We start from the raw sequence: 14,661 nt of genomic DNA on the forward strand, positions 1-14,661 counted from the left end.
AATCATAAATGAGATGCCGGACAGATAGTGTCTGCCTGCCCTCAAATCTACCTTCTCTTTTTTGCCTTTTGTTTGTGGCCCTGGGGGGCAACTATCCAGACAACAACATGTTCCCTTGCCCCTTGGTCTCCAGTGGGTTTGGTCATAGGGAGAGCCAGCAGGAGGTCAGGGAGGAGGAGAAGTCAGGATACAGGTTTTTTTGATTCCTCCCTGTGGGGTTGGCTCTGTCCCTCCAGGGTGGTTACTTAAGAGAAAGATGACTTCTGTTCAAGACTCCTTCTCCCATCTCCTTAGCACCCCTCTTACTTTTACTGGACTGTGGCTTTCTGCTGCCATTCCCTGTACTGTAATACTGCCACAATTTGAAAAGAGTCCCTTTCTGCGCCCTCCTTCAGTCATCCTAATTTGAGTGTACCATTTCCCTGACTCATACAATACCCTTGAAAAGTTGTGAGAAATATGTCCTTTTACAATTCAGTAGAATATCTAAATGGACTATCTGAAACCAAGAAATGACTTCATAAATATAACATATTTATATACTGTACTTTCAGGCATACATATGTACAAAGACACACTCTTTAAGCTTTAAAATGTGCCTTCTCTGACTTGATTTTCTTCATATTTGATGCAGAAATTTCAGATTCACCATCAGTAGCAAGCCATCTTTGATTTATTTACCTAGTGATGAGAATGAATTAACCTTGATTCTCCTCTCTCTGGTTGGCTTTGTTACTGGCTGTGCATTTGTTAGGAGGAAGGTTCTAGTGAGGGGTACAGTCTGCATAATGGAATTAAACTTGTTACCTTAAACCTTCTAGCATTATGCTACACTCAGCTACAGCATAACCAACCACAGGGCCATTTAGTGTGGGTATGGAGAGTTAGCTTATACTGGATGAGCTGATGTTGGGAAGAAGGATAACAACAAAGTACAAGGCTCAGTGGTTGAGCATTGACCTATGAACCAGGAGGTCATAGTTTGATTCCGGTTGGGGCACACGCCCAGTTTGTGGGCTTGATCCCCAGTGTGGGGCATGCAAGGGGCAGTGGATCAATGATTCTCTCTTATCATTGATGTTTCTCTCTCTCTCTCTCTCTCTCTTCCTCTCTGAAATAAAAAATAATATATTAAAAAAATACAGTACAAGGAAATCTCTGTCTCTTTCTCCATGGCCTGCATGATTTCAATACCATATATCAAAATACAAAAATCTGTGTTCTTCCCTGAATCAACTGTGGGAATTCAACTGAGAAGATGAGAGGCAGGGACTGAATGTCACATTTGGAGCAGACAGGAAACCTACTACCTGTCCATTGTGCAGTTGGGATTGCTTTCAGCAGGTCTTGGTTCTGGAGGCAGGAGGTCTGACTCCTTATCCTTATCTAGTTTCTGATTACAACTCATGTTTTTCCACAAGCAACCAGTAGTTTTAATACCAGAGAGCAGTCAAGTCTGCAAGGACAAAGTTAGTGGCTATAATCATTCTCTCTGGATGTAGCTCTAGTCTACAGCAACAACAAATCAATCCCAGGACCAGGTGGCAGGAAGCTATGGTAGTGATGGCTGCTGCTGCTAAGGCCAACAGCACTGAAGGAGTGCTCAGGCAAGCGCTACCCCCTGGGGGAAAAAGCACAGCTTCCAGCTGATCTTTCGCTGGAGAAAACCAATGGTGTTATTGAGTAGCATGCCCATCCCACCCTGCCACCCTCCACCAGTAAGTTTTACAATCAATGGACAAGGTTGTTTGCAAAGATAAATGAAGCACAAATACCTTTTGGCAGGATTGATGTGTGTCACTCAGGTCTAAATTGTCTTCTGTCTGCAAACCTGTCTTCGGATGTGTGCAAGTTTCTTACAGGAAGTCTTACATTTACTCTGATTCTGAGGGGCTTCCTCTGAGATGTGCTTTAGGTGGTTCATTGATCATCAGGGGTGTCTTGACTTCTTAAAGATCATTGGCAAACCATAAACTGGGGGAAATGGATGCAAGATTGGTGCCATTTAGAGCAAACACAGAAAGTTTCAAATGTACCACAATGTTTTAATGCAAAACAAGAGGAAGCCTTAGAAAGGCAGTTGGAGTGGAACCGGGACCTTCTTGGACACTGATTGAGTACTTATGGTGTCTTAAAGTCCCCCGCCTCCTCATATCTCAGTTACACTCCGTCTCATCCTCCCTGTCGAGTACAGTCACACTCTGGCAGCAAAAGAGAGAAACAGCCTGTGTAAGGGAGAGAGAACTTGCGGCCCTGTCTAGAATGTCCATTGCACAGATAAAGATGAAAGAATCTGTAACTTTGGTCTCCAGAGACAGATTGAAGGCCATGAGCTGTCAAAGTGTTTGGCAAGGTTGTCATGAAGTTTTCCTGGCCATGCTCAGCATTTCAAAGATCTCCATGGCAGCTGTGTGCTTCCCTGCGATGTGTCTGCATGGATGTCACTGAATGTCCCTTACTTGATTTGGCCTGGAATTCTGTCACCTCAGCTTGGCAACAACAGATCTCTCATGCTGATCAGAAGCTTTAGCAAATGGATAGCTTTTTTAATAATGCAGAAATGAGAAATGTGTGACTTTTTGCTTAAATTGTTTTATAGAAAAATCTTTCCAAATTGCATTGCATGGAGGAAAATAATAAAAGGGGTCCTTGATTGATGGACGGACCAATTTTTTTCAATGAATATTTATTGAATCCCTACTATGTGTTAGAAGCCCATGTTACATTTGTAAACAACACAAAGAAGATCCCTGTAGGATCTCCATTTTAGTAGGGGAAACATGAGACACAAATTAACACAGGTTGAGATCAATGTAATGAAGGAAATAAGTAGGGTGATGAGTTACTAATGTGGGTGGGGAGACCGTGTTAGGTGGGGTAGTCAGGGAAGACCTGTTTGAAGAGTAGACATTTGAGGTGAGGATGAAGGATGAGAAGCCTGGAAGGATTTGGGAAAAACATGCACCAATAGGCATGAGGTGTGGAGAAGAAAAGGGGCGTGGCCAGATCAGGGAACTGGAAGGAAGCCAGGTGGCTGGCCCTGGTGAGTGAGGGGAAAGGCAGCCAGATGCCAAATACAAGGGTCCTGTGGCAAAAGGTGTGGGCTGTATTTTAAGAGCAACTTTCTCTACATTAAGAGCAATGGAGAAATGAGTGAAGTGCTTTGAGCAAGATTTTGATATGAACTGATTTTTCTTTAATAAGATCAGTTCGGTTACTGGTGTAGAATGGAGCTGAGAGGGGCAAGACTGGAAACAGGAAGAACTATTAGGTGGTTGTAGAAATTCAGATATCACAGTGCCTTCAACTGCAGTGCGGCGTTTTGCTCTGCCATCCCTGGGGCATGGCCTGCGATGGCTAACGGAACTATAGACATGGCCCAGTTCTTGCCAGTGGGAAAGAGGGAGGGACTTGAGAAAGGCATGTCCTTTCCTTTAAGGACACTTTTCAGAAGTTACACTCACCGCCATGTTAATGACCATAGCTGCAAAGAAGGGCTGGGAAATGTAGTCTCCTCCTGTGTGGCCAAGCCCTAGATAAAAATCTAGGTTCTATCTAGAAGTAGAGAGCTCTAGAGGACAATAACTTCTATTAAAAATATATTTTATTGGCAAGTATATACATTTATATACACACAGCATATATATATATATATATATATAATGTTTATATACACACAGTGTATGTGTGTGTGTGTGTGTGTGTGTGTGTGTGTGTGTATGTATATATGTGTGTATATAATTTTTTTTTGGTAGAAATCTATATTTGTGTACACGCACACACACACATATATTTATCAAAATAGTCAAGTGGCTATAAATGAGTTTCTTTCGTTTGAAATGGAACTTCTGCTTCCTTGAGCTCCAAGTCAGACTTTTGGACTTTCTCAGAGTTTTAAGTCCAAGATTCACAGATTAACTAACTAAATGTGGATCAAGGTATTTGTTTTACTAGCAGCTGAGCAAACACCAAATAACTCTCCAGACATGTGGCTGTCCGTTAAAGACTGTAGTGGAAAGAATTCAGTGTGGACTTGAGGTAAAAAGGGTGCTTCCTACTCCCACACCACTACTCAACCTCGGGGCCCGCTCTGCCTGCATGGAAAACTTCAAGTCCATTCATTCACCCCGTGACCAGGGCTTCAGGCCTCTCTCACACACCTGATTGTAGTGGAATATGGAGAGGTGTGGGGTGGGGTACCTCCTAACACGGAGGCCCTGCCTGGTCTTTCCCTGTAGAGAAAAGAAGCCTGGGGGGTGTGGTCAGCGCTCTTGCCCAATAAATATAGAGCTCTGATCTCCCCTAAGTAAAAGGTGGAGATCTAGGTAGAAAATACGCATTCTGGAACTGCCCCAGAAGGCTGAGGAATCCCCTCTTCTGTGGGCTGAAGTAAAAACGTAGTAAGAGAAGGAGTTTTTCATAACTAAGATAATCAGAAAAGTAGAAGCTAAAGCAAAATTTTAAGGAGGGTATGCTGATGAGTATCTTGAGTTGGGCAATTAATTGCCTCAAAAATGCTTTATTTGGGTTATGGAAATATGGCTTTATTTTAAGCACACATCATATTATGAAACCTCAGCACAAGGAAGATAAGAAATAAAAAAAAAAAAAAAAAGAAAAAGCAGCCCTGGCCAGTGTGGCTCAGTTGGTTGGGTGTCGCCCGGTGCACCTAGAGCAGTGATGGCGAACCTTTTGAGCTCGGCATGTCAGCATTTTGAAAAACCCTAACTTAACTCTGGTGTCGTGTCACATATAGAAATTTTTTGATATTTGCAACCATAGCAAAACAAAGACTTATATTTTTGATATTTATTTTATATATTTAAATGCCATTTAACAAAGAAAAATCAACCAAAAAAATGAGTTCGCGTGTCACCTCTGACACGCATGTCATCGGTTCACCATCACTGGCCTAGAGGCTGTCTGTTCAGTTCTCAGAGCACATGCCTGGGTTGTGGACTCCATCCCTGGTTGGGAATGTGCAGGAGGCAGCCGATTGATATTTCTCTCTCACTGATGTTTCTATCTCTCCCTTCCCCCCTCTCTAAAAAAATCAATAAAAATATCATTTAAAGAGAAAAAGAGCAAAATGTCAGGTGTTTTCAAATAATGCAGTGGATGCCTTAATGTACTGAAAGAGAAAAGAAAGGAAAAACATCGTGTAAGGACAGTGGCAGAGAAGGCTGGGTGGGACAGTGGATGGAGAAGGGCTAAGAGGTTAGGGCAAGTTTGAGGGTAGGGAAGGATGGAAACAATGTCCCTTCTACAGAAACCTGGAGGAGAGGGTATATCATTAGGCTTCTGGTACACTCAAGGGGTAATTCAAGGAACCTTAACAAAAGAACTATTTATAAGGGGTGGGCACAGTGCAAGGAACCAGCACAGGCCAGGAAGCACTCAGGCACTAGCAGCAACGGCAGGACCTGAAGGGACAGGGTAGAGAGTGGTCCCCAGAACCTGGCAAGAGCTTTAGCTGCCGATGAGGGTTCAGGCAGAGAAACACTGGGTTAGTGGGGAAGGAGATGGGGAAATCAATGCTCTGACTCCCATCTCCTCCTTCTCTCCAGTTTCTCATTGTCTCCCACTGGCTGGACTCACCAAAAACCTGAGGCAAGGGACCCAGGTGCTATAGTCATAGAGCACCTCCTAGGACACACAACAGGGCAAAGAAGGATCGAGAGGGACACAGAATACAGCCTGCGCAGTGTTTTGGTGGAATGCAGGGTAGGAGGTTGTGGGAAAGAGGCTGTACCAAAATTCCTGCCACACTTTAATTAATTAATTGCCTCTAGACAGTCATTGAGCATGTCCTCTGCCAGGTGCTGGGGATACCAAGGCAGTTGACAGAGACTTTGTTCCTGAGAGGCTCATAAGCCATTGTGGTTCCTAATGCCACATGATGGAGGCTATGGGAGCCAGGCTGTCTGAGAGAGCTAGTGAAAGCTTCCCAGGGAGGTAGACATTGCTTTGTGCAGAAGATCTCCAAGCGAGGGAGAGAAGACAGTCAACACAGGGACTTGCAGGGCCTGGGTGCTGTCAGGGTGTGGCAGGGAAGACGTGAGGTTGGAATGAGGATGGGACAGAGTCTGATATCTGGACTCCATGAGCCAGGCTGGAGTTTGGATATTATCCTTTGAGTGGGCAAGTGGGAGTTAACAGAGTTTTATGTAGGATGTTACTTCTTCCAAAGGATGGGAGCGCTGATGCAGAATGCTTCCCCTAACACCTTTTCTTTTCCCTATCATTCCCCTCTCTACTTCTGTTCCCCACCCACCACCTTTTTAGTGTTGTTATTTCTGGGAGAGGAAAGCTCCAGGGCGAAGGGATTAATTAGGATGGATTTAATGTAGGGAAAAGAAAAAGAAACATTCTAGGTTTATAAAAAAATTCCACTTGGGTTGCCAGTAGGGCATTAATTCGAGGGAGGTGGAAATATTGGGGATGCTGGCGCAGAGACTAAAGTGCATAAGGAGCCAATGCTTCATGGTCAGCCACAATAAAATAAGAGTGAGGTATGATTTCATGACAACTTGAAAAGTTGTCTTAAAATACTATCCACATACCCTGATGTCTATTATTGTAGATGGCAACACAGCAAATGTCGAACAAGTGGAAACATAGACACATACCCTCACACCACTTTTCCCACAAGATGATAGGCAAAGAGAAAACACTTCAAGAGTTTGGGGAGAAAGTCCTTTATCCAATTAGTCAAACAACCATCTTCTATCTGCACTTTTATTTTATACCCCCTTTACACCTGTTTAATTAATCCTAAACACGATGCTGACTGCTAATTAAACAGCCCTGAAAGTGACTGACTGAAGGTAGTAATTTGAGATAATTAGTTTTGGGTTCAAACACTCAATTTTCACACATTGTGCTCCTTTTTAGAAAGGGGTGGCTCATTATTATAGTCAGGGTGGGGGCTGTGTAAGGCGTTTCACTGATGGACTCTGAGTAGCTCCTTGGCTACTGGACTCTGACTAATCCTCTGTGAAAGGTAATTCAAGGAAGGTTAACAAAAGAATGATTCTTAAGATGTGGGCACAGTGAAAGGAACCACGTCAGGGTGAGGAAGCACTCAGGTACCAGCAGCAGTGGCAGGACCTGAAGGGACAGGGTAGAGAGTGGTCCCCAGAACCTGGCAAGAGCTTTAGCTGTGGATGAGGGTTTAGGTAAAGAAACACCAGGTTGGTGGGGAAGGAGATGGGGAAATCAGTGCTCTGACTCCTGTGGGACTCACCGAGAGCCTGAGGCAAGGGACCCAGGTGCTACAGTCCTAGGGCACTCCTAGGACATGCAGCAAGCAGGGAAGAAAAGGCATGGCAAGGAAAGATGCCATATCATTTGCTATAGAATGCTCCCCTATGCACTCGTGCACACACACACACACATGCACACACACACGTGCACACACACACATGCCACATTCATCTTCACAGAATCCCTCCCAAAGTGAAGGTCAAGCTGCTGAATACGTTTCATTGGAACACAGAAATGCACATGCTCTTGATCTTTGGGAAAGTTTTACCTAGTGAGAGGTAGCTCTCACTGAGTCATCTATTGTCTACTTCCAAGGTCCTCTAGAAGCAAGCAAAAAAAAGGTGAAAAAGGCCAAGATTTGGTATGTGGTTAGACATGTGGAGGTGTGTCCTTGCTGAGTAGTCATGTATTACAAAGGCACAAAGACTAATCAAGGGAATAGCCTGCGGAGAGGTGGCCAATGTATCTGGCAGAGAAAGCAAAGGAGGCAGGTCAGACTCGTTTTTTTTGTGGACCCACAGTGTTAACAAGCAAGTGAACTTGGTCCCACTAGGATATTAGGACCGGGAAGAATTGGGGGTTACATAGGCTAACTCATTGTTATAGTCAATATAGAGAGATACAGGTTGTACAGGAGCTGGATGGACCCTGCAGCACCCTGGAGAGCTCCAAGCACATTCTTTTACTTCTGCTTCCTTTGTAACTCGGGCTTTTTAAATCTTGAGAAGTTCAGTGTCACTTCACTGGCCACCATTATGGAGCAGGACTCTACATCAGGGGCCCTCAAACTTTTTAAACAGGGGGCCAGTTCACTGTCCCTCAGACCGTTGGAGGGCCGGACTATAGTTTAAAAAAAAACTATGAACAAATTCCTATGCACACTGCACATATCTTATTTTGAAGTAAAAAAACAAAACGGGAACAAATACAATATTTGTATTTTCATGTGGCCCGTGGGCCGTAGTTTGAGGACCCCTGCTCTAGATCAAAGGAACCCAGATGTTGAGAGCTTTACACAGATGTGAAGAGGAGAATCAAAACGTTTTATGGATTGGGAATCATTGGCCAGGGGGTGGTGGATGAGGGTTGGATCCCAGAGTGTGCAGGCCTGTATGGGAAGATGGAACTGCAGGCTCTCTGACATCAGGGCACTGACATTGGCTGTGGGATCTGATAGAGAGCAAAGTTAATTGTTTTATGTATGAGCCAAACTTGCATCTTCAATTAAGCACCCTGAGTTAGGGCACTTGTAGTAATTTTGGCCTCTGAACTTTCACACCTCAGCACGGTGGCAGAGGGGTGATGGGATACACAGTTGCACAGCTCCCCCTCCCAAATTTGCTCTCTCCTTTTACTCTTTATAGTTTTATTGGGTGAGCACACACGTTAACTACCACCTCCACTGTGTTCCCCCCTATCTTCACCTTCAGTCCCAAAGACACTCAAACTGCAGATCCCCCAATATTATTGCCCACTATTTAGAGGCTTTCATTCATCTCACAAGAATCTCAAAAGAGGCAAATAAAAAGTTAAACTTATTTTTTTGTGTCTGACAAATCTCCTTTAAAAAAAAAAATCTATCTTGGTAAACAGAAAATATCAGGGATCTTAGTGGCCAAAGTCATACAACTGAGAGTCTTTCCACATTTATCCTCCCCACCTGCACCTTTCCTTGTCTTTCAGATACATATAGGTTCTACACCTTTCCTTTCCCCCTTCATCACCCAGCTTCTAATCAGCTTGGCAGTTTTATTTCAACAGTCCTGCCCTGGTGGCCTACTTTCCTGCCATCTGAAAAGCTGCAGTCCCTGGGTCTGCCATGCCTTAGCCCACTCTGTGCCTTTGGAGATGCTGTTCCCGTGGCTGTGATGTCCTGTCCCGCCTTGTTGGCCAGATTCCCTGCATCTCCTGTACCCCGTCCGGACTTCATGTGCTTCCTTGTACTTCTTTAGCATCATGTTTTCTTCAGTGAGACTGAGAGTCCTCACTTGGATATATGAATGGATGTTACATTTTAAAAGTTTTTTAGGGGGAGATTTGTGGCACGTGGTTAATTTGTTACTCGGTTTGAATATAGTGAGGAGAAACGACCTGGGATTTCTAGTTTTGAAAATCTTCTAGCAGTTCACCCCCTTTATATCAGGAAGTCTGTTTTCCTAAAGAAATTATTGTATGGGTTTCTGTTTTGTAATGTTCTTTTGGGAAGTTGGAAAAGTTTTTTATTAAAAGATACATGGTTGGCTATCCCCAAAACTTTTTGTGGTACTCAATCATTATATTAATAATCAGTGAATAGACTTGAAAAGCTACTTATTTAAAACTAGTGGCCCGGTGTATGAAATTCATGCATGGGGGGGGGGCGGTTCCCTCAGCCCAGCCTGCACCCTCTCCAATCAGGGACCCCTTGGGGGATGTCCGACTGCTGGCAGTCAGACATCCCTCTCGCAATCTGGGACCGCTGGCTCCTAACCATTCATCTGCCTTCCTGCCTGATTGTCCCTAACCCCTCTGCCTGCCTGCCTGCCTGATCACCCCAACTGCCCTCCCCTGCCAGCCTGATCTTGCCTCCAACTGCTCTCCCCTGCAGCCTGGTTGCCCCCAGCTGCCCTCCCCTGCCAGCCTGATCTTGCCTCCAACTGCTCTCCCCTGCTGGCCTGGTTGCCCCAAACTGCCCTGCCCTGCCGGCCTGATCTCACCCCCAATGGCTCTCCCCTGCCAGCCTGATCTTGCTCCCAACTGCTATCCCCTGCCGGCCTGCTCACCCTCAGCTGCCCTCCCCTGCTGGCCTGATATCACCCCCAGCTGCCCTTCCCTGCCAGCCTGATCACCCTTAACTGTCTCTGCCTGCCTGATCACCCCTAATTGCCCTCCCCCGCTGGCCTGATCTCGCTCCAACTGCCCTCCCTGCTGGCCTGATTTCGCCCCCAACTGCCCTCCTCTGCTGGCCAATTTGGTTCTGATTGGTCGGTTTCTATGCCAGTCAGTTTCAAAAGCTCTGCCTCCTAGGCAGCCATTGGCTGCTCACAGTTGACCCAGATTTGGTTCTGATTGGTCGGTTTCTATGCCAGTCAGCGTCTCTGGGCCTGTCAATGGGGCCTGATCAGAAAGGCAGCCCCAGTGGAGGCCTGGAGAGAAATGGAGGCGTGGCTGCTGGCCCAGCCTGGAGAGAAAGAGAGAGGCAAGTGCTAATCAACAGCTGCCACACAGGCTACAGATAAGACCCTGCTTTGCTCTTCAGGCCTCTCTCTGGGCCTGATTTGCAGCCTCCTCAGCAGTCAGTGCTGGGTTGGCATGGCAGCCCAGCCCTGACTGCAGGACTGACTTCTGGTTGGTTGAGCCTCCGGTAGTGATGGACTCAGGGTTTTTATATATTAGGGTAATTTACCAAAAATATAATCTTAAAACTGAAATACTGAGTGTACAAAAATCTCATATTAAAGTCTCTTTTCGTCATTGTGTAGCCTTTCTGTTCTAAAGCTAAAACAATGTCAGAGGTTGACTTTTCTGATGCATGTCTACACCTTCACTGCTGCCTCATTTCTGCACAGATCTTATCACAGACAGAACAAAAAAGCAACAACAACAACAATAACAAGCATAAATATTTTGCCTTGCTTTCAGAAACAGTGGAATCTGAAGCAAAACTACATTTTTTTCTTGTTATTTAGAAATGTTCTTTGAATGAAAGTGAGCCTACAGACCAATGTAAAAGACTTTCTAATTACATTGTTGCTCATAAAACCTTACTTCAGCTTCAGATTGCTGTATCTAGGTTTCTGATATAGTTTTGGCTATTCAGTCAATTGTGACAATCCATCATTCCGCACGATTCCTCACGGGTTGAAATGCCCTGTCCTTTGTTTTGCAGATACCTCAAATCAGCTATGCATCCACAGCCCCTGAGCTAAGTGACAACACCAGGTATGACTTCTTCTCTAGGGTGGTCCCGCCTGACTCCTACCAAGCACAAGCCATGGTGGACATTGTGACAGCCCTGGGGTGGAATTATGTGTCGACACTGGCTTCTGAGGGCAACTATGGAGAGAGCGGTGTGGAGGCGTTCACTCAGATTTCGAGGGAGATTGGTAAGCATTTATTTATCGGGTGATTGTATTTGGAGGTGACAGGTTGCAGGAGTCCTATCACCTTCAAGCACTTTGTGATCTGTATGGAGTAATGAGAGCTCCTACAGAGGCGTGACCTGGGCTGTCCATTCGAGGGGGAAGCTGGGTTTATCATAAATGTTTGTGTTGTTCATGGCCCATCAAGGTGACACTTTGGTGCTAATTCAGGAAATAGAGCTTCTAACTCAGGCAGACATTTTTAAAAGTTGTCTGTTTTGACAAGGGAGTTTGCTGGCACATAAGAGACACTGTAAATTTGAATAAATGACATACTTTCTGATTGTTCTAGATGGAAGTTTACATTAGCAAGTCATTAATAAAAAAAAAAAAAGGCAGTGGAATTTACATCGAACTCTAGAGGGATTAAGACTGGTAATCATTTTAAAACAATACTGAAGGAGCCCCCAAGGCTATGCTTCAGCGATATTCTGATTGTCATATTTGACTTCTTGCATTTTCAGTCTTACCTTAAACACTGAAGCTTACAGTGGGATAAAGGGCAAACTGTGAAAACCTGGGTTAGAACAAGGTGCTGATGAACTCCATTCTGGGTTTTTTCAAGGTGCTTATCCAAATCCCTACAGGCGTCTCACCAGGTGCATGTTTACTTATGAGGTTGTAAATCCATTCCACTGTGTAGGAAAGAAGCACAGCAACACAAAACACACTTAGAGGACAAACCTTATTGCTGATTGGTCAACAACACACCTTCGTCGATGAAGGGAGATATGTTACTGTTATTTAACAAATACTCTTAAGAACTACTGAATAATATTTACCTATTTTTTCCTGTAAGCGTAATATTTTGTGGAAAAAGGAAAGTGCCTATTGGTGATTTTGAACTTGAGAGAAGAAACTATGTTGATGATTTCTTGTCTTTCTTGGAGACTTCAACTCAGGAAAGGCTCATGGGAGTGATTTGGACTTATCCATAATTAGCAAGGACAAAGGGTTATTGGAATAATTTATTGGAATAAGGTCTTCTCTTGAAAGATTTGCAGATGCCTGGGATCTGTTTTGCATATAATAGGGCATGAAGATTTATTTTACACATTATTTGGTATGTTTATAATTTGTTCCAGTGCCGTGTTGCGGCATAAGAGCTAGAAGAGGCGAAAAGGCCTGGTGTTGCTGGACAGATTGGATTCACTGATTTAATCAGCCAACTATTCACACCTGTTGTTAAATGTTCACGATGCCATAATGTTTGCTCTTTGGAATTTAAACTTATATCATTATTGCTATAAAAATGATTCAAAACACTTTAATTGCTGGCAAGTTATATTACCTTCTTGGATAAGAATGCCAAGTTTGTCTTTAGAGGAAATGCTCACTAAAATGAAAATAATAGCTTCTGGAATTAGGATTAATGCATTATTTATGTAGCGGATGTCAGTTCTCACCAGAATGGTAATTCCACAAGAGAAAGGAAACTAATAGAGTATGTATTGAAATTCTAAGTCTTCTGTGGTGATCCTATGTACTCTTCAACTATAGGACGCATTTTGTGTGCATGAAACAGATGACTATGAAAAATTAAATACGGGACACAATCACCCAATTGTTGGAGAATCTGATAGAATGCATTGTTCTAAAAGTTAAGTGAGATTGTAGTTTTATTCTTTTGACTAAAAAAAGCAATACTAGTTTCAGTTTTTATGGAGCATTGCTAACTTTGGTAACACTGTCACATCAAAGGACTCAGATGGTGCCATTCATTATTCGCATTTCTATCTTAGTCATTATTATAGGAGAAAACAATTTTAGTGCCTTGTGTATGCTCCTGATGAGTGCAATGTGTTTCTTCTATGTCGATCTTTTCAGTATTCTGAGACTTGATTGGCTGTCCATTCTATTTCCATTCTCACTTATCTGGGGATGGAGGAAGGCTGGATTGTCAATTAATATGCAGAATGCTGAAAAGGCCAAATTAGTATCACACTAGAGTATGTCATGGAATATATTAAATATCAAAATCATCCCTCATTTTAATGACAAAGATTTTATCTAGAACAGAAATAGCTGATAATGAAACCTTTTACATGACAATGATATTAATGGGGTTGGCAAATGGTAGCAACTTAACCCATTCTGAAGTGAACTGATGGCTCTAATGAAAATTCATTAGTTCTGTAACATTTGCTTCTCTTACTATAATATCAGTGACATCTTTGTCACCATGTTAATAGTGTGTTTTCAAAAATTTTAGTATCTTGACTTGGAAGTCAAGTAATAAATTTATTTTCTGGAGCGTCTGCCTATTAATAAAATTATGTATTTTCCCAACTCTTATAAATTTTCCTGTACTCTGTTCTGAATTTCTCCCTTCAGCAACATTCATTACTAAGAAATTTCAATGTAAATTGAGGCTTCCTATGTTTTAACTCTGATTAATTTAGACAAATCATGGAATATAGTGAAATGAAAATATGTTTAGTGATAAATTGCTTGTACGGTGTGATTAGAACATTTTTCATTTTGACACAACCTGAGACTTGGGCAGGGCATGGGTCTTTCCTGAATCTTGAACGAAGTTATGAGTAAGTGATGGTCATGAACGGAGACGCCAGTGATGGTTCTTCTCTAGTCAAGATCCTTCGGAGGGAGACAGGGACAGGAGCTATTTGACCAAATAAAGACAAATGGCTTCTTGGTACCCTAGCTATTATAGTCTCCCCCCAATGCATCCTTTACTGTAGGATTTTCACTGAAGAAGGCAACAAAATATATTTGAGATCAGCAAATAGCACAATTTGACTGAAGCATAGTTTGTGTAGTGAGGTATGGGAGACACAATAAGAAGGCTTGACATGGACACCTAGTTGAGTATTTCATCCCATAGGATGGTAATTTTATCTTTTATGTGCCAAGTGATGGAGGAAAATGCTGAGGAGCAAGGGGTCTATCAGGATGTGTATTTAAGATTGTGCAAATGAGAAGTGGAAGATAAGGGGACCAGTTGAGAGACCACTGCAATATCAGTCTCAGTCTGCTAAGTAGGAGAAATGGGGAGATGCTGGGCAAAGCATATAAGCTTTCAGTTATGTAGGAGATGTAATGTACAGAATTGTAACTATAGTTAATTATTAAGAGAGTTGATTTAAGTGTTCTCACCACGCACACACAAAATAGTAACTATGTGAGGTGATGGATATGTTAACTAGTTTGATTGTGATAATCACTTCACAATGTTTATGTATATCAAAATGTCATGTTGTACACCTTAAATTTATGCAATATTTAGTTGTCAATTATACCTCAACAAAGCTGG

At 43.1% G+C, this 14,661-nt stretch overlaps 1 protein-coding gene across 1 annotated transcript in view; it reads left to right on the top strand.

Annotated features, from left to right (window-relative positions):
• Positions 1–14,661, top strand: part of GRM8 (glutamate metabotropic receptor 8) — a 727,600-nt gene that overhangs the window by 130,407 nt on the left and 582,532 nt on the right. Inside the window, exon 2 of the mRNA XM_036328793.1 lies at positions 11,135–11,351. Within this exon, the coding sequence (XP_036184686.1) occupies positions 11,135–11,351 (217 nt within the window). The remainder of the gene's footprint in view (positions 1–11,134; positions 11,352–14,661) is intronic.

This window comes from Myotis myotis, unplaced genomic scaffold (genome assembly GCF_014108235.1).
Source record: "Myotis myotis isolate mMyoMyo1 unplaced genomic scaffold, mMyoMyo1.p scaffold_m19_p_11, whole genome shotgun sequence".
NCBI lineage: Eukaryota > Metazoa > Chordata > Mammalia > Chiroptera > Vespertilionidae > Myotis > Myotis myotis.